The sequence below is a fragment of the Callospermophilus lateralis genome, chromosome 2, assembly GCF_048772815.1.
Source record: "Callospermophilus lateralis isolate mCalLat2 chromosome 2, mCalLat2.hap1, whole genome shotgun sequence".
Taxonomy (NCBI): Eukaryota; Metazoa; Chordata; class Mammalia; order Rodentia; family Sciuridae; genus Callospermophilus; species Callospermophilus lateralis.
Window position 1 is genome coordinate 159,083,651 of NC_135306.1, and position 26,517 is coordinate 159,110,167.

The following is a 26,517-nucleotide window of genomic DNA, read 5'->3' on the forward strand; positions in this document are numbered from 1 at the left end:
AGACAGTGTGATGGAGTATCCTGTAATTCCAGTGATTTGGGAGGCTGAGGCAGGAAGATTACAAATTCAAAGCCAGCCTCAGCAATTTGGCAAGGCTCTAAGCAACTGTCTCAAAATAAAAAGAAAAATTGGCTGGGAATGTGGCTCAGTGGTTAAGCACCCTTGGATTTAATCCCTAGTCACCATCACCACCCCCCACAACAAAAAAGGTATTGATACTTGGTAAAGGCACTGCTACCACAGCATGGACTTATAATCCTATGATAAATTTAACTGTAAATTATCTTATATTTGTAGCTAACAAATACAAACCATTCCCACTGCATCTTGGTCAAAGGGATTCCATTCTACATTCTCAGGATATCGGGCAAGGACCTTAGACTTGAATGTTCGTCTTAATGGTGTCTGCTCAAAATTTTCTCCTGTAAGAAAAAGAACAAAGCCAATCATTTCTATAAATTCATTTAAATCACAGTTTTATGCCTGTCTGAGCTTGGCAGTCCAGCAAGGTACAGAAATAAAGGCAAGGGGGTTAGTATGCCAACCATCTAAGAATAGGAAAGGCATTAAAGTTATTAGATCAGTAAAGAAGCTGAAAAAGTATAACATGGTTAATAGTGGGCACCACTAGCTGTCTTTGCTTTTCTTTGAAATGAAATTTTTACTACAAAGCCAATAGTCAATTTTCATGGAAAAGAGGGGAATAAGCACAAAGAATGATAAAGAACTGTATATACTTTTTTCTTTCTCTGAAAGCCACATTAATTTGTTTAATGAAGCCAACTGAAAACATCATAGAAGCAGAATACTTTAAATTCAGAACAAACTATACATTTCTGTGATCACTAAAAAAGAGATTAAAAGATATAAGAACATCAAAAAAGTAGATTTCAGGGTAAATCTCATTAAGCTATTTTGTTTGGAATCATTTGAAATTTCTAAAATTCTCCTTTGTTTCTCCCCTCCCCCTCCTAGCAACAGTAAGAGTATACTGAAATTAAGAATAGTTAAGTAAGGAGGGGAAAAACAAAGAACCCACCACCTAGAGGAATATAAATCTGAAAAATCTACTGGTCAAAAAAAGCACAAGAAGGTTAGAAGGTCACAGGGTACAGAATGCCACTGAAGATGTGTAAAAACCATCAGAAAGCTTTGGGTTTTCTCAATTTTATTTTGTTTTTACCTTCAGTCGTACTCGAAATGAAAGGGCTGGCACCATCCCTGGCTTTAGAAGCCTGTATGTACTGGCATAATGCTATATGATAAATGAAATAACAGAGTATTACAATAAAGCAGTGTTATTCAGACTTTTTTGACCATGACTCCAGTACAAAACACATTATACATCATGAAGCAATAAACACATACATGTATGTGTATATATAAATTTTCCTAAAACAAAAATTTCATAAAACAATACTTACCTTTACCATATGTGATGCCCTCTCATGTTTTCTACTCTGTATCATTTTTTTAAATGCTGATTACAGGTTTGAAAAACATTACAATAAGATATAATAAAGAGCTCAACTGATACCAATTAACTTATAATGTCACTGGGATTTTATTTGAAAGAGACCACCCAAAATATTGCTTTTCCTAAGAGGTTAGGGGGTAGTGGGCAAATTACATGCACCTAAATAGCTCAAACAAGTAAGTTTAATAATAGTTGTCACAGAAAAACATGAAAAACATGATCGAGGACAACTGAGGTGAATTCTATACCTATTTTCTGAGTTATCTTGTTACATAAATAACTTAGGTACTGTCATGGATAAAGATGAACCAGACCCAACACTTACCCTCAAGAATCTTACAGTTAGAAAACATTCCTTCTAAAAACAGGAACAATATAGTTTTACCACTCCTATGCAACATATTCCTTGAAACTCTAGCCATAGTAATTAGGCAAGAGAAGGAAATTAAAGGGATACAAATAGGAAAAGAAGAGCTCAAATTCTGTTTGCCAATGATATGATCCTATATTTAGAAGACCCAAAAAACACCACCAGAAAACTTCTAGAATTCATAAATGAATTCAGCAAAGTAGCAGAATACAAAATCAACATCCATAAATTAATCCAGTTCCTAAATCTTCTAAAAATGGCCATTCACAATAACCTCAAAAAAAACACTTGGAAATCAATCTAATATAAAAGGTGAAGGGGGCTGCGGTTGTGGCTCAGTGGTAGAGTGCTCGCCTAGCATGCACGAGGCACTGGGTTCAATCCTCAGCACCACATAAATGTAAAATAAAGATATTGTGTCCACCTAAAGCTAAAAAATAAACATTAAAAAAAAAAAGGTGAAGGACTTCTACAATTAAAACAATAGAACACTAAAGAAATTGAAAACCTTAGAAGATAGAAGGACCTCACATGTTCTTACATAGGCAGAATTAATATTATCAAAATAGCCATACTACCAAAAGCCCCATACAGATTCAATATAATTCCCATTAAAATTCCAAGACATCTTCAGAGAAATTAAAAAAGCAATCATGAAATGTTTAATGTTTTAAAAAATTAGAAACCACACTTCCAAATGTCCTAATTTGGGCAGGAAACATTTGACTATTTACAGATTAACCTAAATGGGCAAGCTAAGATTTATGCAGTACCAAATGACCACTTCCAGGCTGATGCTGACCCAAATCAGGGCAACATTATTTTCATTTCCTATCATAAGAAGTCTATATTGAATAGATGCAAATTATTTCCTTTTAAACATACACACATATAAGTTTTTAAAAAGTTCTCAAAGCTTTCTGCCTAGCATAGAAGGTCATCAGGAAATTTCACCAACATGTAAAAGTTGCACTTTTATATTACATGCTTTACATCTGTGAAAGACAATGACATTTGAAATGGTAAGAGTGAATATGAAAAGGTATATCCCAGTTACATCCACATGGTGATCCCTTGACTTTTATGTTGTACTCACAAAGCTATTCCAGAACATAGCTTAAGTGCTCTGATTTGAGCATGTCCCCCAAAAGGTTCATGTTTAGGAATATTAATTCTTCAGTGAGGCAGTGTTGAGGGTTGGGGCCAATTGGGAGGTATTCAAGTCATGAATGGATTAATGCTGCTCCCACAGAAATTATTAGCTATTACAGAAGTATGGCCCCCTTTTCTCTCTTCTGTTCTTGCCCACTTGCCCTTACATATTCCTTCATGTTGAAGCTACACAAAATCCTCACGAGATGTGGCTACCGAATGTTGGACTTCTTAAGTCTCCAGAACCATGAGTCAAAATAAACTTTTTCTTTACAAGGTATCCAGTCTTAGGAATTCTGTTATGGCAACAGACCAAGATGTTTAGATTGAAGCAAAATAATCATCATTTACTAGAAAACTGTTTATGAAACACATCTATTATATCTACATCTTAAATTATACATATATATAAGTATTTCAATTTGGAAGAATTGAAAGACACTTAAAGAGGCTTTATATCAAATTTAAAGTGTTTTTAAAAAGAAGCTAAGTCAATCTTATATCTGGCACCTTAGAGGAAAAGGGGAAGATACCTTAAATGTCTGTGAAATTACAACTAAAAAAGTTGATTCTGTCAACAAAATAATTTATACCTAGTTCTTAATTCTGTTCTCAGTCATGGCAGAGTAAGTAGCTCCTATCTAATGAACTTTTCCTGCAAACAACTATGAACTTTTGAAAAAATACAAAATACAATTACTTAGAGCTGGGGATTTAGCTCAGTGGGAAGACTTCCCTTGTATGGGTGAAGACCCAAGTAGTCCATAGGACTGCAAAAAATAAAAAAATACTACTTGAAGATAGTAGAGAATGAAAAGCAGGCAGATTCTGACAGGGGAAGAGTTTGGTCAACACTTCAAAGAAGATAATGACCTGGGTGGCTTCCAGTCAGACAAGTCCCAGTCTGTGCCATGACAAGTGGCTAAAACTCTGATAAAAACCTACAGTATTACCAAGTTGAAGAACCAGAGGACAAACTTTGGCAAACCTATCCAGACAGGACTCCATCAAGCCACTGCTAGAAAATTTAATAGGAAAGACTACTACCTCAGTCAACACTGCCTTCCATTTAAATATTCTACAGGGAACATTTCTATATATTGAAGCAAAGCTCATATTTGGATAATTTGTTCTGTTTAATGAGAAATATAACAAGCTGTCAAAAGTCTAAGGAACCCAATTCCATGTTCTTTTCCAACTAAATCAGATAGACACACTAAGAGTTCCTACAAGCTATCCAAGCACACAGGCAGAAACTGTTCTTGGAAAAGCCCACTACTTCTCTAACTATGAAGTGGCAGAAACCAAATCTGAGCAATGGACTCTATGCTCTCCTCATTAACAAATTTTAAAATAGCCTAAATTAAGTCTGAGTAACTAGCCTGGAAAGCAGAAGATAGGATTAAGGTCCTATTTGGCTACTAATTATAAGACTACTGTGTCTTTTGAGTCTCACCTACAAGACCAAATATGGACTAACTGCTGATTTGTTTTTGGTTTATTTTGTTTTTGGTTTTTTGGTTTTTTTGGTACCAGGGATTGAACCTAGGGTGCTTAACCACTTAGACACATCCCCAGCCCTTTTTATTTTTTATTTTGAGACAATGTCTCACTAAATTGTTTAGGCTGGCTTTGAACTTGTAATCCTCCTGCCTCAGCCTACCAAATCACTAGGATTATAGGCATGTGCCACCACACTCAGCCTAATTGCTGATTTGTAAAGATTTTTACAGCTTGGTCATTCCATGACCATTGGGCCTAGTGCCTGATCCATCAAAGTGAAAGACTGCAAACCGAAGGGTCTTATCTCCCTCTGCTATCTCTCTTCTTCCAAAGCCCCACTAAAATTGCATGGGCCAGGGTGGCACAAACCCACAGAAAAGAATGAAGGTGGGGCTGGGGTTGTAGCTCAGTGGTAGAGTGCTTGCACATGTGAGGTATTGGGTTCAATCCTCCACACCACATAAGAAAAACGTATTGTGTCCATTACAACTAAAGAAGAAGGAGAAGAAGAACAACAACAACGATAATGAAGGTAAAAACAACAATTTTTTTTCCTAAAAAGCAGATGGATGGTGATTAGTAACAATGGACTTGAGAAAACTTAGATACACCATAATTACAGGAATTTGTAACACTTATGAAAGTAGGGGTATAGATGGAGCTAAAAACAGAAGAACTGGTTCAAAGATTATTTAAGAATAGGTGTCATCTGATGAATAAATAAAATATAATGCAACCATACAATGGAACATTATTTAACCATAAAAAGGATACCTACTATTATAGGCTATGACACAGATGAATCCTGAAAGTTACAAAAAAAAAAAAAAAAGACCATATAATGTATGATTTCACTTATATAAAATGTCCAGAATAGGCATGTCTATAGAGACAAAAAGTAAATTAGTGGTTGTCAGGAGATGGGGGAAAGGGAAAATTGGGATTAACTCCTAATAGTAATGCAGTTTTATTGGGAAAGATGGAGATGTTCTAAAACTTGATAGTAGTGATGGCTGCACAGCATACTGAACAAACACATACACACACACACACACCACTAAAACGCACACTTCAAAACGGTAAAGGTAACCAGGCACAGTGGCGCATGCCTATAATCCCAGTGGCTCTGGAGGCTGAGACAGGAGAATTGCAAATTCAAAGCCAGCCTGAGCAATGTCCAAGGTGCTAAGCAACTCAGTGAGACCCTGTCTATAAATAAAAAACAAAATACAGCTGGGGATGTGACTCAGCGGTAGAGTGACCCAGGGTTCATTCCCCAGCACACACACAAAAAAAGGTAAAGTTATGTTAATTATATTCTTAATTATTTAAAAAACAATCAACTGGACCTCATACCCCAAAACCTCTCCCTCCATGTGGCCTCCTCCATTTCAAAAGAAAACTGAAGCTTATTCTTTACAAAAGATAAATGAAAAAATGGGTACTTATACTTGAGGATTACAATTGTATCAAGCACCAACAGCTGGGAAAACACAGACACAAATGAAAGCCAGGGTATCTCATTCTAAAAACAGGAAGTAAAAGAAATTTTAAATGCTGGAAGTTGAGACCCCCAGTGTTCTAATATGTGGCTCTCAGAAGGGAGGCAGCTAGGATTATGCCCTCAAGACAGAGATCTGGAAGAGTATTTTCTGTGAATCTGAGCAGCTCAAGAAAAAAAATCCACAGATACTGACAATACCTTAGTGAAGAAACTCTGTAACCAGATTATTCTACAGTCAGCTTCTCAGTCACCAATCCCACTTTATGAACACAAAGCTTCCTTCCAGTCAGCTTCTCCGTGTATTATTATTCTTTTTGGTGCTTTTGTTGTAGTGGTGGTGATGGGCTTGGTGTCTGTTTTTGTTACTGGGGAATGAAACCAGAGATGCTCTACCACTGAGCTACATTGCCAGACCTTTTTTATTTTGAGAGGGTCTCACTAAATTGCTTAGAGCCTTACTAAATTGCTAAGGCTAGCCTTGAACTTGCAATCCTTCTGCCTCAACCTCCCAAACCACTGAGATTATAGTTGGGCATCACCATCCCTGGTTTTTTGTTTTGTTTTATTTGGTGTTTTTCCCCCGCATGTTATCCTTTTTTCCCCTTATCTTTTATTTTATTATTTATTTATTTGGGTACAGGGGACTGAACCCAAAGGCACTTAACCAATAAGCTACATCCCCAGCAACCCCCACACCCCCACTTTTTTTTTTTTTTTTTTTTTTTTTTTGAGACAGGGTCTTGCTTACTTGCTCAGGGCCTCAACTGGTTTGAATTTGTAATTCTCCTGCCTCACTTCCCCTGCAGCTGGGATTATAGGCATGCACCACCACACCTGGCCAATATTCTTAAATGTAAACAGAAAGCCAGAAATTTTGAGACATTGGGAAAAAGACACTAAGATTAAAAAAAAAAATTAAAAAGTAAAGACATCCGTTGCTGGGCTGGGGATATAGCTCAGTTGGTTGCCTCAAATGCACAAAGCCCTGGTTCAATTCCCAGCACCACACACACACACACACACACACACACACACACACACATAAATCAAGCATTGTGTCCATCTACAACTACATGAAAATTAAAATATGTCCCTTGCTAAATTAAATTATACAGGAAAAAATATTTTTAAAATACTATCTTAGGGATCAGAAACAACATCAGCCTGGTAATAACGAGCACACATCTTAGTCTCTAATATCATTCTCCAATACAAAAAAACATCCCTTTGCAAAAATGGCTGCTTCTACAACTGGAACAGGAAACATACAAAACAAGCCTGGAGCATTTTATAGTACCAAAAAGTAAGGAAATACTAAAAAAACAAACACAATAACTTGGGTACTTTGATGAAATCAACTGAAAGATCTCACAATAGCCAAAGTTAGAACAACTGAACAACAAAATAATTGTTGAATTATAACAAAGTATAAAATAAGTATCCATGAGCCTGTACCAAAACAAATATTAGATCAAAATAAAGGAAGACAGACAAATCTCTCATGCAAAAGAATTCCAGGGGCTGGGTTGTGGCTCAGTGGTAGAGTGCTTACCCAGCATGCGTGAGGCACTGGGTTTGATTCCCGGCACCACATAAAAATAAACAAATAAAAATAAAGATATTGTATCCATCTACGATTAAAAAAAAAAATCCAAATAATTTATGTAAACACTCTGCTCCAAGGAGGTGGAATATAACTTTCTAATCCTTAAATCTTATCTGTACACAGTGACCTTCCAAAGAGTACATCATGGAAAGAAGGAACAAAGAGTTAATTTTACACTGAAGAAAAATCAAACATTACCAGATTATCAAAATTAACATCAACACTGATAAGTCGTGTCAACTATGTATCTTTGATGTGGTAGGAATGGAACTTTATGAGATCTTCTGCCCCCGCAAAATAATAAACCCAATCTAATCATGAGAAAAAACTCATTCAACATGTCAACTGAGGGATACTCTACAAAATATCTAACCAAAACTCTTCAAAACTGCCAGAGTTGCCAGGCTTGGTGGCACAGGCTTATAATTCCAGCAACTCAGGAGGCTGAGGAAGGAGGATCACAAGTTCAAGACGAGCCTCAGCAACTTAACCCTAAGCAATTTAGCAAGACCCTGTCTCAAAATAAAAAATAAAAAGGGCTAGCATTGTAACTCAGTGGTGGAGTGCCCCTTGGTTAAATCCCTAGTACCAGAAAGGAAAAAATTAAAATTGACAAAGTCATCAAAAACAAAGTAAGTCTGAAAAACTGTCAGTCAAGAAGAGACTAAGGAGGCATGACAACTAAATATAATATATACACTGAATGGGACCCTGAACAGAAAAAAAAATATTAGGCAAAAAACTTACAAACTCTGAGTACAAAATTTTGTTGTTAATAATAATAATAATAATAATAGGTTCATCGATTGTAATGAATGTACCATACTAAATGTAAGATGCAAATATTAGGGGAAACCAAGTGTAAGGTATGTACGAACTCTCCTGCATTATCAATTTTTCTATAAGTCTAAATCTATTCCAAAAGAAGGTTTATCAAGAATGTTTTAAGGGCTGGGAATGTGGCTCAAGCGGTAGCGTGCTTGCCTGGCATGCGTGCAGCCGGGGTTCGATCCTCAGCACCACATACAAACAAAGATGTTGTGTCCGCCGAAAACTAAAAAAATAAATAAATAAATGTCGAAATTCTCTCTCTCTCTCTCTCTCTCTCTCTCAAAAAAAAAAAAAAGAATGTTTTAAAATAATATCCCATTTAACTACAATATCTAGATTAAGTAAATCTATAGAAACAGAAACTAGCTTTGTGGTTGCCTAAAGTGAAAGTGCCTGCTAATGGGTACCAGGTATCATTATGGAGTGATGAAAATGTGCTAAAATTAGATTATGGCTATGACTGCACAATTCTGTAACTATGCTAAAAACTGGTGAATTATACACTTTAAACAAATAAACTTTATGGTATATAAATTATATCTCAATAAAGTTATTTTTAAAAGGTAACAACTAAAGAAATTTGGCATGCTAGTAAAACACAGTCTCCCTCTATCAGAGGATGTGTCATTTCCAACAAAATGGTTTTCCCATATACAAAAAAATGGTTTTCCCATAGTCATTATCATAAATATCCTCAGAGTCTGGGCATGGTAGTGCATCCATGTATTCCCAGCAACTGGGGAGGCTGAGGCAGGAGGACCACAATTTCAATGGCACCCTCTGCAACTTAGTGAGGCCCTTAGAAACTTAGCAAGATCCTGTCTAAAATAAAAACCACAAAGGGTTGGGGGTGATTCAGAGGTAAAGCATCTTTGGGTTCAATCCCCAATACCAAAAAAATGAGTAAATAAATTATCCTCAATGATTTTAAAACAATACTATATACTGTACATGGAACAAGAATAGAATGTTGCTCACTCAACCCCACAGTACTGGGGATGGAACTGACAGATGTTTTACCACTGAACTAACCCATAGCCTTTTTTTTTTCCAAGATAGGTTCTCAATAAATTGCTGAGGGCGACCTCAAGAAGCTGGGATTATAGGTGTGGACCACCATGTAGGATATTTTTAAAGAATATTCAGAAAATAAAAATAGAAAACTTTAAAAATTAAAATGATATTAGAGGGCTAGGAATGTGGCTAAGCTCCCCTGGGGTTCTATCTCTGGTCCTCCCTCCCCCCTCCAAAAAAAAAAAAAAAAACTTAATAGAAGAGTTGGAAAATAGATTTGAGGCGATATCCTCAGAAATAAGCAAAACAAAATAAAATTGGAGGAAAAGTAAGAAATTGGATTCAAATCTAGGAGTTCTAAAATTCAAATAATAGTATTCTATAAAGAAAGAAGAAGGGGCTGAGGTTGTGGCTCAGTGGTAGAGTACTTGCCTAGCATGCGTGAGGCACTGGGTTCAATACTCAGCACCAATAAAAATAAAAACAAATAAAATAAAGGTATTGTGTCCATCTACAATTAAAAAAAACAAAATTTGAAGAAAAAACACAAAAATTTAAAAAAGAAATTATCAATAAAACAATTTAACAGAATTTCTTAGAAATGAAAGACACAAATTTCCGAATTCAAAGTGCTCTCTCAAGCACAATAACTGAAAACAGGCCCATAAGGCACATTATGTTGAAACTTCACAATGCCAAGAACAAAGAAGAAATTCCAGACATTTCCAGAAAGAAAAAACTAATTACAAAGGACAGAGAATCTGAATAGATTGGGCTTCTCAATAGCAACATTAGAAGCTAAAAAACAATGGAGCAATGTCTTCAAAATCCTGTGGGAAAACTACTGCCTACTATAATTCTATACTCAGTCCAATTATCAATAAAGAATAAAAGAAAGACATTTTCAAATATTTAATCTTTTTAAAAAAAAAAAAAATATGCTCTCCATGAATACTTTCTCAGAAAGGATGTGCTTTGCCCAAATTTGACTTAACTAAGAAAGATGTATATATGGAATGAAGATGTATATATGTAGGAAGCTACATCCATCACAAAAGAGTAACAAAGGATAACTCCAAGATAAAGCAAAGGAATGTTCCAAGATTTCAGTGCAATAGACCTGGCAGCCTAAGTCACCAAACAATCCAGACTGATAAGGCTAGGGCAAGCTTGCATCAGATCATGTGTGTGTATGCTCACTGCAGAATGAACCCTGGGCCTCACACATGCTAGGCAAGCACTCTACCACTGAGCTACCACTACCAGTGCTTTTGTTTTATATGGAGACAGGATCTCACTAAGTTGCGTAGGCTAACCTCAAACTCACAATCCTCCCACCTCAGTTTCCCAAGTAGTAGCTAAGATCAGGCATGTGCCACCGTGCCCCCAACTTGCATCATATTTTCAAAGGGACCCATGAAACAATAACTACTTTAAACCACTGCTTTAAGCATCCATTACAGATCTTACACAAGGTAAAACCATAACAGACTCCTTAACAAAAAAAAAAAAAAATCTCAGATGCTACAAATCTCAAAGGAAAAATTATAGAATAATGATGTAAATTAACAATTTTCCTGACTGGAGATCATCACCTAGAAACAAAAGGAAAGAAAACAGAGTAGTAGTTAAAGCACTCTAGAAGTCTAGTAAACGTAACTCCAGCTGAAGTTTTATACCTTAATACACACAACTTAAGACATTTGAAGAGACAACAATGGTTTTACTTTTTTTACTCCTACCACAAAAATAAGGTGATATATAAGAAAAATCATACAAAAAAACATTTAAAGCAGGACAAAAGGTATTAAAAGAAACAGGAGCTGGGCTTGGTGGCATATGTCTGTAATCCCAGCAGCTTGGGAGGATGAGGTCAGCCTCAACAATTTAGTAAGGCCCTAAGCAACTTATTGAGACCTTGTCTCAAAATATAAGAAAGGCTGGGGATGTGCTTGGTGGCTAAGTGCCCCTGGGTTCAAACCCCAGTTGTCCCCACAAAGAAGAAGAAAGAAATAGAGATAATTGTCATAGGAGTAGGAAGATGTGATATCTTTCCTCCTCCACCATAAGGGTCATAGCTGACACTAACAAAAGACAAGTTAATAAGAAAAAGCATAACAACTTTATCAAATTTTATGTGACATGGGAGCTTTCAGAAATGAACATCAAAAGGCCCAGGGAAAACAATCTATTTCTATGCTTAGGTTCAATAAAGAATAGAAAGCCGTGCAAAAATGTGATTGAATAAAAAGATAAGTAATCTAGCTGGGTGCAGTAGTGCAGTAGTGTACTCCTGTAAACCCAGCAATTCGAGGGGCTGAAACAGGAGGATCACAAGTTCAAGGCCGGCCTCAGCAATTTAGTGAAACCCTAAGTAACGTAGTGAGACCCTGTCTCAAGATAAAAGGAAGGAAGCTGGGGTTGTAGCTTAAGGAGAAAGTAAGCCCAAAACACTCCCTGTGGATAAGAAGAACACAAGTTACCCTGAAGGAAGGAACTTTGGGCACCTTTACACAGACTAGATTCTAGAACTCAGGGAGATGTGATAATTAGAACTGGCCAGTAGCCTTGGATTTTTAGCATGGCAAACCTCCCTTCCATGGGTAGGATCATGTGCAGTGTAAACTTGAAAATCTGATGCAATCTTGTCAGTCAAAAGTCAAGTGGGCCATTTACAGTCGCATATGCCTGAAATCCCAGAGGTTCAGAGGCTGAGGCAGGAGGATTGTAAATTCAAAGCCAGCCTCAGCAATTTAGCAAGGCTCTAAGCAACTTAGAGAGACACAGTCTCAAAATAAAAAATAAAAAAGGGCTGGGGATGTTGCTCAGTGGTTAAGAACCCCTGGGTTTGATCCTTGGTCATCATTCCCCCCACCCCACCTCACCCCGCCAAAAAAGTCAAGAGATGGACCTAGGCAGGACTCTCTGGAAACTTCCCTAAGACCTCTATAAACCTGGAGAGCCAGGGGGGTGCCGCAGTCTGGCTGGGCAAGGGGGTATGTCATCCCTCTCCTCTCTGAGAGGATCCACTCTTTCCCTTGAAAGTGTCCCCTTTGTATCTTTTCCTGTACCTTCTAATAAACTCATACCTGCTGAAATCATTCCAGCATGATTCCAAGAACAGGTAACCAAGGATCACTATAGCTGCCTCACCTCCACAGCAGGTCCTTGCTCTATAACAATACTGCCTCTGGAAGGTCAGAGTATAAGTGATTGCTGTTTTTTTCTTTATACTTTTCTAAAATTTCCTTTAATGAGCATGTATAGTCATATAATATATGACAAAAAGTACACTAAAACAACATGAATAATTTAATAGTGCATTCTCTTGAACTGATACACTTTTTCTAAACCTAAAATTTAGAATATCAATATCCATTTATATATTGAAACAATAGTTTATTTAACTATTAAAGTACATAGGGACTCAGAACATCCACCCCAAAATATGTCTTGAGACCAGATATGTCACACCAAAATATAATTGTTAGGCATATTTCTAGCTGGTTACCTGAAGAAACTATAGACACAGAAAGTAGCTCTGAAAAGCTGCCCTGATGGGGGCTGGGGCTGTAGCTCAGTGGCAGAGAACTTGCCTAGCATGTGTGAGGCACTGGTTCCATCCTCAGCACCTCATAAAAAATAAATTAATAAACAAAGATATTGTGTGTCCCTCTACAACTGAAAAAAAAAAAAAAGAAAGAAAGAAAAAGCTGTCCTGATGTAAAGGAAAGTTACATCTATAGAGGTAGACACATTGGTAAAAGTTTCTCAATCAGAAAAAGAGCTGCATGCTAACAAATTACCTCAGAGACATTTTATGTGGATAACAAAGCAACCTTTATTCACTATACATTTTCTCCCCTCACTCTCCCATAACTTGTTTCCATGACACTCCAAAAGCCCAAACCCCTCATTCCCTTCTGTAGCTCAAGATGCTATATAAGTTTCTATCATCTGACCATTCTTCAAAAAGTCTGATGTTTTGTGGGATTCCCATACATATAAACATTATTCAAATGGATTTTCTCTCATTAATCTGTCTTGTGTCAATTTAATTTCTAGCCAAGCCAAAAAACCTGGGGGGGGGGGGGGGTAGAGAAAAGTTATTTTTCCTTTAAGTACAAAAATATAACTCTTCCTATTTATTTGCAACTAAGTAAAAGTTGAATACTAGAATGACACATTGTGTATTTCCATTAAACCGCAGCAATAACTATCTATCTAATGTAGTTACACAATATTAACAGAATATTTGAAAACATAAATGAACAAAACTTTTAAATTCAACTCAAGGCCAAAATTACTGCAGGAGTCCTGACTCATCACCTGCAAGGGGATTTGCATAGCTATATTATTCTTTGAGAGAATAAAGGAAAATACCTATCATTCCCTGCCTTGTTACTAAAAATCTCCCCTGGGAAGAGATAGTATGTGGAATTTGTAACCTAATACTTTGCAAATAAAATCTACAAAGACTGGATTTAAGTTTACAACTTGAGTCAGCACTGGTCTCCCTTCCCAGATGAAGAAACCAAGTTCCTCTCATGAACAAAATTTCAAAATAACAATTACATCCTTTCCAGACTTTTCATCCAATGCCCACTTTCTCTTTTAGTAATATTTCCAAAGAAGAAAATACAGCTCCTTACCTAAGCTGAAAAACATCACAACCAGAGCTTTCCTTATGTCTACTTTAAAATCTTAGATAATTAAAAGTATTCCTCCTCAAAAGGTCAACATGGCGCTTCACGAAACCAATTATGAAAATGAAACATTCTGTAATTATCCACATCTCACCGCATTTTTTTCCTCTCTTTTTAATATATGGAACAAAAAATCCTGCCTGCAAAAGGAAAACAAAATGCACACATATACACACATTCATGTACACATATACACATACACCCCACCTGGAATCCATTAAAAACACACAAATATCATTTTACTTAAGTTTCACCACATCCATCCCTGAAATGGGTTTTATGAAGGAAATACCCAGTGAAGATGAAGCAAAAGGGAATTAGAAACTGCCCTCCAGAAACCCCAGCTAAGATGAACTTCAGATTTTAGAGCAGTCAAGAAGCATAATTTTGGTGTAAGGAAAACTCCTGAAGAGTAAATCATCTTCAGCAGAATGCTAAAGAGACAGCTGAGCACGGTGGCATACAGCTACAATCCCAGCGACTCAGGAAGATCATAAATTTGAGGCCAGACTCAGCAACTTAGTAAGACCCTCAGCAAATTAGCAAGACCCTATCTCAAAAAAAAAAAAAAAAAAAAGGGCTGGGAAACACCTCAGTGGTAAAGCACCCCTGAGTTCCCTAGTACCAAGGGGAGGGAAAAAAAAAAAGAATGCTAAAGAGCCAGATGGTCCCGAGTTCTCTTCTGTGATGCAGAGTACATCCTCAACTCACAGATCATGAACCAAGGCAACCAAAGGCAACCCAAAAACTCCTGGATTCTTTCATTACATGAAGGACCAATAATCTCCAAACTGCCTTACCCTCCAGCAGGGAGGGTAACAGGAAAAAGACTGTCCCTCAGAGCTTTCCCATGTTACTACTAGAATGGTAAAAATGTAGGGAAAGTTGGCAAATAAAGATAAAATGTAATCCCAACCTGCCAGCTACTGAGATTAGTAAGAAAAATATAATAAAGACATGAGGTTAAGGACTTCTACCAATCTTTAGAAGAAAAAACAAGACTAAAGCCACTAATCATTGCAAAAGTGAAAACCTACAGGTTTTTAAAAAATACAAATACTATGTCAATTCTTTCTCTCCACCTTCTCAATGTCATTGTTCTACATCTCACATGCCTTCTTGTCTGGACAAACTTTGAAAATGAATACATTTACACCAACAATCCTACAAACACTCTTCTCCTTTCCTTTTATTAGATATAGAAATGCCAAAATGGGGATCCCAGCTGAAGGATTAATAGGATAGTGATTTTCCTAGAACTAGATTATTTATAGAAGTAATAGTGACAACTGATAGTCTCAAAGCTATTAAAGTCAAATATAGTCATCTCTTTTTTGCCCCACTATTCTTTTATCATATAGTCCATCTAGTGTATCTGGTATAACTCTTTAGCCCTTTCTCCCAATTATTGTCCTCTGAATACCATACTTCTCTCCAAATGGGATGTTTCAATATTGCCAAAACATGCCCATGGTTCCCTGCTAACCCATCTTCTACCCATCCCCATTCATATCTTCCCGGTCCAAGAGGCAATAAGAAATCAATCAGAACTCAGTAATAAAATCTCTATTTAAAAATTAGCTGGGTGAAGCTTGGGAGGCTGAGACAGGAGAATTGCGAGTTCAAAGCCAGCCTCAGCAAATAAAAAAAAAAAAAAAAGGCGAGGAGCTAAGCAACTCAGTGAGATCCTGTCTCTAAATAAAATACAAAGTGGGGATGGGGATGAGTGCCTCTGAGTTCAATCCCTGGTACTAAAAAAAAAGGGGGGGGGGGCTGGGGATGTGGTTCAAGCAGTAGCGCGCTCGCCTGGCATGCGTGCGGCCCGGGTTCGATCTTCAGTATCACATACAAACAAAGATGTTGTGACCGCCAAAAACTAAAATAAAATAAATATTAAAAAAAAAAATCAAGAAGATTCAAATAGCCTCTGGGCTGGTAAATACACTGAGGTTCAGGGAGGGCACAGAGAGTGCAGAGTCTCTACACCCTCACCCCCCATACCTTGCCCTTTGCATCTCTCTTCTATTTGGCTGTTACTGACTAGTATCCTTTATAATAAATGGGTAATTGTAAAGCATTTTTCCTGAATACTGTGAGCCATTCAAGCAAATTATCAAACTTGAGGAAGGGATGTGGAAATCCCTGTTAGATACCCAGTTGTTGAGAAGCATACATGGCAATCTAGAACTTCTGATTGGCACCTGAAATGGAAAGAAGTCTTCTTCTGGGACTGAGCCCTTAGCCTGTGGGATCTGCACAAACTCCAGGTAGTTGGTGTCAAAAACTGAATTAAACTGTTGAACATCCAGTTGGTATCCAGAGAGTTAGAGAACTGGTTGATTATGGGGTAGGCGGGAGGAGGTAGTGTATACCTTTAGTGTCAGAAGTGTCATATGTAGAAAGGCATAAAAGAGCCCTGGGTTCAATCCCTGGTACCAAAATATATATATGAACCTCTTTTCTATAAATCTATTTCCTCACCTATACCATGGAGAAATCAATACCTACCTTCATCAAAACTATTGAGAAGACTGAGTTAACATATATAAAGAAGTCAAAGCAGTGGCACATACCCATAATCCCAGCAGCTCAGAAGGCTGAGGCAAGAGGATAGCAAGTTCAAAATCAGCCTTAGGCAACTTAGCAAGACCCTGTCTCAAAACAAAATATAAAAAAAGATCTGGGATGTGGCTTAGTTGTTAAGCACCCATGGGTTCAATTCCCAATACATATACATATATATGTATATATAAAAATATATAAGTGTATGTGCAAGTAAAGTATATGGAACATAGAACACAATATATATTTAACAAATATTAGCTCCTTTCTTCCCCAAAGAACTGTCATATGTACAAGAGTTGCCTCCAAACCTTCAGCCCTAAAAAATGAGACACAGAAATGCCCTGAAAGTTTCTAAATATGTCCCAAAAAAGAAGTCTCTACTGCATAAAAGTGGCAATATAAATATCCACTTTACAGAATGTATACCTGTGAGCCCAGGAAAATATAGCTATCTCAAGAAACCTGGTGTGACGTGAATCTAAATTTTAAACCACAGTTTATAAGGGACCATCCAGAAGCCTCTTCTTCCCTACAGAATACAAGGAGATTAAAGAATCTGGGTGCCTCCTATTAATTTACCCTCAATAGCAAAAGAGAGGGCTGGGGACGTGGCTCAACAGTAGCGCGCTTGCCTGGCATGCGTGCGGCCCAGGTTCAATCCTCAGCACCACATACAAACAAAGATGTTTTGTCCGCCAAATACTAAAAAATAAATATTAAAATTCTCTCTCTCCCTCTCTCTCACTCTCTCTTAAAAAAAATAGCAAAAGAGAAAGTTTCCTTTCTCTTAAACCCTTTTATAGCATTAATTTTTTTTTCTTACAGAGTTTTCTAACCATTAAAATCTTACAAATTGGTACTATATCAAAGCACAAAGACTAGCATTTGTTTTACAAAATGTGCATTAAAAGCACTGTATTGGTCATATCAAAGCCTTGTTGTACTTCAGGCCCAGCTGTGAGCAATGGAAATGTTTCTCTTTCACTCTGTAGAAAGCTGAAAAATAGCCAAAAAAAAAAAAAAAAAAAAGAAAGAAAGAAAAAGAATGGGGGAGCTTTTTGTCAGCAAGTACAGAGTAGTGTTACAGCATAGTATTTAGAAGGGTTAGCTCTGGAATTACACATCTAAATGTGAAAGGTAAAACAATAAAGCCTTTAGAAGAAAACACAGAACATCTTCATGGCCTTGCAACAGCAAAGATACAAAATGCACTACACTAGAGAGAAAAGCAATAAATATTACAATTCAAAACTTGCCTAGTATGTGTGAGGCACTTGGTTCAATTCTCAGCACCACATATAAGTAAGTAAAATAAAGGTCCACTGACAACTAAAAAATACATTTAAAAAAAAAAGAGTGAATTCTAGCAGATCTGAATTTGAATCCCAATCTTTCCTCACATTAGCTGTGTAACTTTAGGCAAATTACTTAACTCTGCTATACCTCAGTTTTCTTATCTATAAAATGAGAATAATAGAATCTCCCTCATGTAGCTGCTAACAAGCTCAAATGAGATAATGTATGTAGTACTATTATCCTATCATAATTTCCCATCAGTGTCAAAATTATAAAGGAATTTAAATGATAAAAATAAAAAATGTTAGTAATAGTGACAGTTTAACAGACATCATGTGCCAGACACTGTTCCAAACCACTTATTGATTCATTTAATCCTTACAAGAACTCTGAAGAGATGGGTTCTATTTCCACTTTAAAGATCAAAAAACTAAAAAGGAAAGGAGATTACCCAAGGTCACACAAATAGTTAAAGGAAGACACTGGGAGCAGTGGTGCATGCCTGTAATCCCAGCAACTCAAAGGCTGAGGCAGGAGGATCGATCACAAGTTCAAGACCAGCTTTGGAAACTTAGTGAGACCCTAAGGGATGTGACTCAGAGATATACTGCCCCTGAGTTCTATCAGGAGAGAAGAATAGATGGAGGGAATAAAGGAGGGAGAGAGATAAAATAAGGAAGGAAAGATGGAAGGGTTGGGTTTTAAACCCAGGTAACCTCTAGGTTACACTATCTCCATTATCATCCTAGTAAGGAACTTCTACTTTAAAGGGGAAAAACATAAATAATCACAAATCTTCACTTCTTTGTACAGCTTCACATTTTATCATGAAAAAAAAAAAAAATCCAGTCACCTAAGAGTTAAGGAACCCCAAATTCAAGACTCAGCTCTGGCACTAACAAGCTGAGAACTTGGACAAGGCTATACTTTCTTCCTCTGTAATATAAGAGGTTTGAAATTTCTAACTTACTCTTGCTTATCATCTGTGGGGCCTAACTTGCCTATTTTAAAAGAATACAGTATAAATTCTAGGCTTAAAAATGACAGTGACTGCTGATAAGAATAAAAACAGTATCTGACTTTTTCTAACATTTCTATGGCTGTTAATGAAATGCTTTTTATTTTAGATAATAATGTTCTACCCTAGCAGCAATTTGATTTCTTATCTGAGTTGCATGGCTTCTTTCAAATAAATTATATCTAAATCATTTTTATCTACCCTAAAATCTTGTGACATCTCTGAATACCAAGTATAGTAACCATAACAACGTTGGTAATATTGGGCTCCTTTCTCTTTAACCATTCTTTCTGTAGACTGTCCCCTTTTATTCATCTATATTTCTTGACCACAAAGAAATTCAAGACAACTCTTTAGGCCCTCTGTAATTGGTTAAATGGTAGCTCCCAAAATGTATGACAATATCCTAATTCCTAGAACCAGTCAATCTATCTTATTTGGGGAAAGGTTCATTTAGACATAATCAAAGACCCTGAGATGAGATCATCCTGGATTAGTTGGGTAAAATTCAATGTCAAGAATTCTAGGACTGGGGATGTGGCTCAAGCGGTAGCGCGCTCGCCTGGCATGCGTGCGGCCCGGGTTCGGTCCTCAGCACCACATACAAACAAAGATGTTGTGTCCGCCGAAAACTAACAAAAAATAAATAAATAAATATTTAAAAATTCTCTCTCTCTCTCTCTCTTTAAAAAAAAAAAAAAAAAGAATTCTATAAGAGGGCTGGGGATGTGAGTCAAACGGTAGCACACTCGCCTGGCATGCATGCCGCCCAGGTTCGATCCTCAGCACCACATACAAACAAGGATGTTTTGTCCGCCAAATACTAAAAAATAAATATTAAAATTCTCAAAAAAAAAAATTCTATAAGAAAGACACAAAGAAGAAAAAACACATACAAAGCAAAGAGGAATGTGAAGACAGAGACAAAGACTGAATTAGGGTGGTCAGAGGTGAAAGAATGGCAAAAGCCACCAAAAGCTTAAAAAGGGGAAGAAATTATTCTCCCCAAAAGCCACTGAGGGACTGTGGCTTTCTGACACCTTGAATTTTAACTTTTGGCCTCTGGAATAGTGATAAAATAAATTACCATACTGTTTTAAAATACCCAGTTTGTAAAATAAACAAGTTAATTAATTAAATAAAAAGATACCCAGTTTTGGTAATTTGACATGGAAGCCCATAGGAAACTAAATTACCCTCTAAGTCACATTTATCCTCCCCACTTTTATAATATTCATCAACTTTCTTTTTTTTTTTTAAATATTTTATTTACATTTTGGTTTTCAGCGGACACAACATCTTTGTTTGTATGTGGTGCTGAGGATCGAACCTGGGCGGCACACATGCCAGGCGAGCGCGCTACCGCTTGAGCCACATCCCCAGCCCCTTTTTTTTTTTTTAAATAAGCACTCTACTGACTAAGCTATATTCTCAGCCCTGATCTGTAATCTTTTTTTTTTTAAATATTTTATTTACATTTTAGTTTTCGGCAGACACAACATCTTTGTATGTGGTGCTGAGGATCGAACCCGGGCCGCACCCATGCCAGGGGAGCAGGGGAGCGAACTACTGCTTGAGCCACATCCCCAGCCCCTCACCAACTTTCCTAAGCACAAATAATCAACTGATGAACCCAACCTAATTTTAACCTCACTGTATATATCCACACAGGTGTACAAATAAAACTGATACATAAATGTTCACAGAAGTTCTATTCAATAATAGCCAGAAAGGTGAAACAACCCAAAGTCCATCAACAGAAGAATGAATAAACAAAATATGATATAGTCATGCAATGGAATAGTACTCTGTCATAAAAAGGAATGAATTACTGGGGCTGGGTTTGTGACTCAGCGGTAGAGCACTCGCCTTGCACATGCGGGGCCCTGGGTTCGATTCTCAGCACCACATAAAAACAAATAAATGAAAAAGAGGCATTGTGTCCAACTACAACTAAAAAATAAAATGTATATTTAAAAAAAGGAATGAATTACTGACACATTCTGTAACAAGGGTGAACCCTTAAAATATACTATGTAAGAGAAGCCAAACACAAAAAGGTCATGTCTTGCATGATTCCATTTGTACAAAATATCCATGATGTGTAAATTTACACAGACAGAAAGCGAATCAGTACTTGCCACACGCTTGGGAAAACAGGTAATGTGAAGCTACTATTTAGTGGGTGGGGTGATGAAATGTCTTAGAACTACTACACAACACTGTAATACCAAATATAACTGAATTATATATTTTAAACTGGTTAAAAATTGCAGATGCTATGTGTATTTTACATAAAAAGAAAGAAAATGACATGATGATTCTCCTGATCTTGAGAGAAAAAAAATCACATCCTGGGTTGGGATATAGCTCAATTGGTAGAGTGCTTGCCTCACATGCACAAGGCCCTAGGTTCAATCCCCATGCAACACAAAAAAAAAGAAAGAAAAAGAAAAGAAACAAGTCCTTTGACAGTCCTAAAAGTTAATTTTAATGTTTTATAACAAAAGCACAAGTAATGTGCTATAACTTGGGGTTATCTACTTACTGTCCTATAAACCATGACCTGTGATTATTATATCTAAGTCATTTCTCTTCTTTTTAATCTTTATTTTTGGTACCAGGGATTGAACCCACAGGTACTTAATCACTGAGCCACATCCTCAATCCTTTATATATTTTATTTAGAGACAGGGTCTCACTAAATTGCTTAAGGCCTCGCTAAATTGCTGAGGCTGGCTTTTTTTTTTTTTTTCTTTTAAGTTTCAGGTAGACACAATATCTTTATTTTACATTTATGTGGTACTAAGGATCGAACTTGGTGCCTCGTGCATGCTAGGCGAGCACCCTACCTACCACAGAGCAACAACCCCAGCCTCCTAAGGCTGGCTTTGAACTCACAATCCTCCTGCCTTGGCCTCCCAAATTGCTGGGATTTCAGGCTTGAGCTACTATGCCTGGCTTCTCTTCTGTCTAAATGCCTTTAGAAATCCTAAAATGCCAGGCACAGTGACATACGCCAGTAATCCCAGCAACTTGGGAGTCTGAGACAGTAGGGTCACAAGTTCAAGACCAGCCTCAGCAAGTTAGTGAGACCCTAAGCAACTTCAAGACACCCTATCTCAAAATAAAAATTAAAAATAAAAAGGGCTGGATATGTACTTCAGTGGTAAAGCACTGGGCTCAATCACCACCAACAAAAACAAAACAAAATTCCACAAGTTTCTTGGTTGCTTCTCATATCCTTTCACTACGAAGAATATGGCTAATTGAAAGTCACAGACTCCAAACTACTACAATCACAAAAAAATGTGAACTACAAAACTATACTGAGAGCCAGGCTCCGTGGCGCATGCCTGTAATCCCAGCAGCTCGGGAGGCTGAAGCCAGAAGGATTGTGAATTTAAAATTAGCCTCAGTAAAAAAGCAAGGCACTGAACAACTCAGTGAGACCCTGTCTCTAAATAAAATACAAAATAGGGCTCAGGATGTGACTCAGTGGTTGAGTGCCCCTGAGTTCAATCCCCTATACCCCTCCCAAAATAAAACTATACTGAGGAATTTTTTAGGTTAGCAGATGCAAATCTTTTTTTTTTCTAATCAAAGAAACATACCTCAGGCAAAAAGCATTAAACATCCTAAAACTACCACAAAAAAAATAAGAGAGAAGAAAAAACAACAATCAACCTTAATTACATTTCAAAAAAATAAGTGGCCTGACATCATTATATAAAGTACATGTATGAAGACTTGAATTGGGTGTCAACATACTTTATATACAAACAGAGATACAAAATTTGTGATATATATGTGTATTAAGAATTGTAGGGGCTGGGGATATGACTCAAGCACGCTCGCCCGGCATGCGTGCGGCCCGGGTTCTATCCTCAGCACCACATACAGAGATGTTGTGTCCACCGAAAACTAAAAAATAAATATTAAAAAAATTCTCTCTCTCTCTCTCCTTAAAAAAAAAAAAAAAAAAAGAATTGTAATGCAAAAAAAAAAAAAAAAAACCACAACAAAGTACATGTATAAAGGCATAAATTGACGTGAACATACTTTATATACAGATATGAAAAATTGTGCCCTATATGTGTAATAAGAATTACATTGCTTTTCATTGCTGTCATGTAGTTAAAAAATAAATTAATTAAATGGGAGTATCCAATAAATAAATAAATAAATAAATAAGTGGCCTGTCTTTTCTACTGCAAAATGTACTGGGGATTGAACTACTAAGAAGCCACTCCATTCCAAACCACATCACAACACACTCAAGACGCAATAATTAAGCCATTGCTTCAGTTTCCCTATACTTATAAGAAAAAAAAATTTTTTTAATTACAAAAATCACATCAATAGATCAATAGTGAGCAGACAGAAGACTTGAATTCTAACTGTTCCAACTTGCTAGGTGATACTGGACAAAAAAAAAAATTTTTTTTTAAAGAGAGAGAGAGAGAGAATATTTTAATATTTATTTTTCAGTTTTCAGTGGACACAACATCTTTATTTTATTTTATGTGGTGCTGAGGATCGAACCTAGCGCCCTGCGCATGCCAGGCGAGCGTGTTACCGCTTGAGCCACATCCCTAGCCTGAAAAAAAAATTTCAATATATATTTTTTAGTTTTAGATGGACACAACACTTTTATTTTGTTTATATATTTTTGTGTGGTGCTGAGGACTGAATCTAGTGCCTCACACATGCTAGGCGAATGCTCTATCACTGAGCCACGACCCCAGCCTCAATAGGGCTGAAAAAATTAAAATGGATTTAAAAGTACACTAAGAAGCCAGGCACAGTGGCACACACCTGTAATCCCAGTGGCTTGGGAGGCTGAGGCAGGAAGATCGAAAGTTCAAAGCCAGCCTCAGCAACCTCAAAGCACTGAGCAGCTCAGTGAGACCCTGTCTCTAAATAAAATTCAAAATAGGGCTGGGATGTGGCTCAGTGGTTGAGTGACCCCGAGTTCAATCTCCAATACCAAAAAAAAAAAAAAAAGAGCATGTATATATATGTGTGTATATATACAATATTAAAAAATTTTAAGGTCATCTACAAAGATTAATCATTATCATCTGCCAAAAGCAACAACTAGACTATCTCTGATATCTAGCTCTGACATTTTTTGATTCTGTGACCAATATAAATGAATGCACATGCATACTGTATTTTGCCAAATGAAAATACTTTAGAAATCAAGGAATCCCACACTCGCTGGGGAATGAAACTTAGCAAGAGGAATCTCCAGACTTTTCCACTGCTCAGGCATTCTCTCAGCATTCCATAGAAGCACTTTGTACTTACCCAGCTAGTTCAGTCCACACAGTAGACCACAGATGGCCTAGTAAAATTTGACCTGACTTATCCATCACACTAATAAACAACAATCAAGACTAACCTTTCACAAGAAGCTACAAGAGAGTTGTGGCTCAGTGGTAGAGCAGCGCTTGCTTAGCATGTGGAGGCACTGGATTCGATTCTCAGCACTGCATATAAATGAATAAAAATAAAGGTCCATTGACAACTAAAAAATATTAAAAAAAAAAAAAAAAAGCGGCAGCAGCAGCAGCCATAAGAGATCCCATGAATGGCACCCTAGCAAATATTCTAAGTATAATATTTGAGGAATGTAATAGTTGCCATCTTATCTCCTAAAGTTACATTTGATTCCCTAGAAACATACTGAAAACACCTTGAGATCTGGCACATATACTCCCTTTGGTCATTACAGGACCCTGCCACTCTCAGAACTCAGCCCTGTGGTTCTAAATACTCCAAACTGGAATCAACAATCATGGAATTACTGAAATGTAGGCATTTGACTAATATCGGCCTCACTTAATAACTTTTAAGAACTAAATCTTAAAATCTGGCAAAGGTAGGCTGTGTTTAATCACTGACTTCCAAAGAAGACACAAGCTTCTGAGAGGCAAGTCATTCTCTCACTAGATCCTATGTCATATCCAGCAGGAACCTAAAACAAATCAAGTAGAGGTTCCCTAAGGTGAATGCAGGTCCCTGAGAGACCTCTAAAGTCATCTGACTGTAATTCCAATCCAAGGATAACAAAATAGGAATTGAGCCAGGCCAAGGCCAAGTACACCTTCCACCAGACTTGGCCAAAAAAATAAGTTTATAAAACGATATAGGCCTGGAAAAGGGTGTACCAAAGGAGGCCTTAAGCAAAGTAAACTTTATTTTTAACCTAGGAAGGAAGGAAGGGCTAAACCGAGTCTTAAGAATTTGGTTTAGGGCCAGAGTTGTGGCTCAGTGGTTGAGCACTTGCCTAGCATGTGTGAGGCACTGAGTTCGATCCTGGCACCATATGAAAATAAACAAATAAAATAAAGGTATTATGCCCATCTACAACTAAAAAAAACTAAAAAAAAAAAAAAAAGAATTTGGTTTAAGCACCAAACACTGACCAGGATTTCCTCACAAAAAGAGAGGAGCAGAGGGGCTGGAGTGTAGCTATAAACAACAATCAGTGGTAGAGCACTTGCCTGGCATGTATGAGGCCCTGGGTTCAATCCTCAGCACTGCATATAAATAAAAATAAAAGATCCATTTACATGATTCTTGGGTTCTTAAGTGTGATGATTGGGTGTTCATGCTCTTGTGTGAGATGTGCCTCCCTCTAAACCTTGTTATGACATTGGCACATTACCCATTCTGACATGAAGGGGGAAAAAAAAAAAAGATCCATTTACAACTAAAAAATATTTTAAAAAGAGAAAGAGATAGGGGAGCAGAGCCTCAGTGTCATTAAAGTAAAGTCCATTTATTTTCAATGTGATCTTTCCTATCTGAGGGAGTCAAATGGGATTCTCTTACATTCTAGGAATACAGGGTCTCTCCAAGTAAATGCAGCATGTGCTTTAAACTGTCTTGGGCTACTCTGTATTTCCTATGTGCAGGTCTCTTCTCTTGACTTCTTCCTTGTTCTACCTTACAAAAGAAAACACAGGACTTAACTTAGGAAATCTCCCTCATTACAGCAGCCTTGATTCCTGGCAGTATCCACACGTGCCTGAGGTAAAGCAGGATTTGAGTTCTACTATAGTTAGTGAGAGAATTTGCCCAGAATTGACCAAACTGGCAAAGGAATATAAAAATTTAAATTTAGTTCATATTGAATTCCAGTTTAAAACTGGCTCATCACACTTTTCTTTCTTCTTCTTTTCTCTTTTTATTTTTTCAGTGCTGGGGATAGAACTTAGGACCTTACATATGATACCAAAGCATTCTACTATACTTAGACACGTTCAAGTCCCTTCACTAAACTTTTTACAGCCACTTCATCTCCATAAAATGAGAAGAAACAGGTTTTATTTCTGGGTGGTTTTTTTGTTTGCCTGTTTGGCTGGTTGGTTTTTGGTTTTGGTAATGGGGATTGAACTCAGGGGTGCACTACTATCACTGAGCTATATCCCCAGCACTCTTTATTTTAGAGACAGTCTTGCTAA

The 26,517-nt window shown here is 37.1% G+C and overlaps 1 protein-coding gene and 1 non-coding gene across 5 annotated transcripts in view; one reads left to right on the plus strand and one right to left on the minus strand.

Moving 5' to 3' along the window:
- Dennd5a (DENN domain containing 5A) overlaps window positions 1–26,517 on the minus strand; it is an 89,279-nt gene that overhangs the window by 57,764 nt on the left and 4,998 nt on the right. For 3 of the 4 annotated variants that reach the window (XM_076846851.1, XM_076846854.1, XM_076846853.1), the window contains exons 2-3: window positions 1,184–1,255; window positions 313–422 (exon numbers count right to left, since the gene is read on the minus strand). In XM_076846851.1, the coding sequence (XP_076702966.1) occupies window positions 313–422; window positions 1,184–1,255 (182 nt within the window). Of the gene's footprint in view, window positions 1–312; window positions 423–1,183; window positions 1,256–14,109; window positions 14,141–26,517 lie in introns of those variants that run through there. The other variant, XM_076846852.1, reaches the window with a different exon arrangement.
- Window positions 25,624–25,729, plus strand: LOC143393299 (small nucleolar RNA U13). The gene has a single exon (XR_013090593.1). It is a non-coding gene; the product is annotated as a small nucleolar RNA U13 (small nucleolar RNA).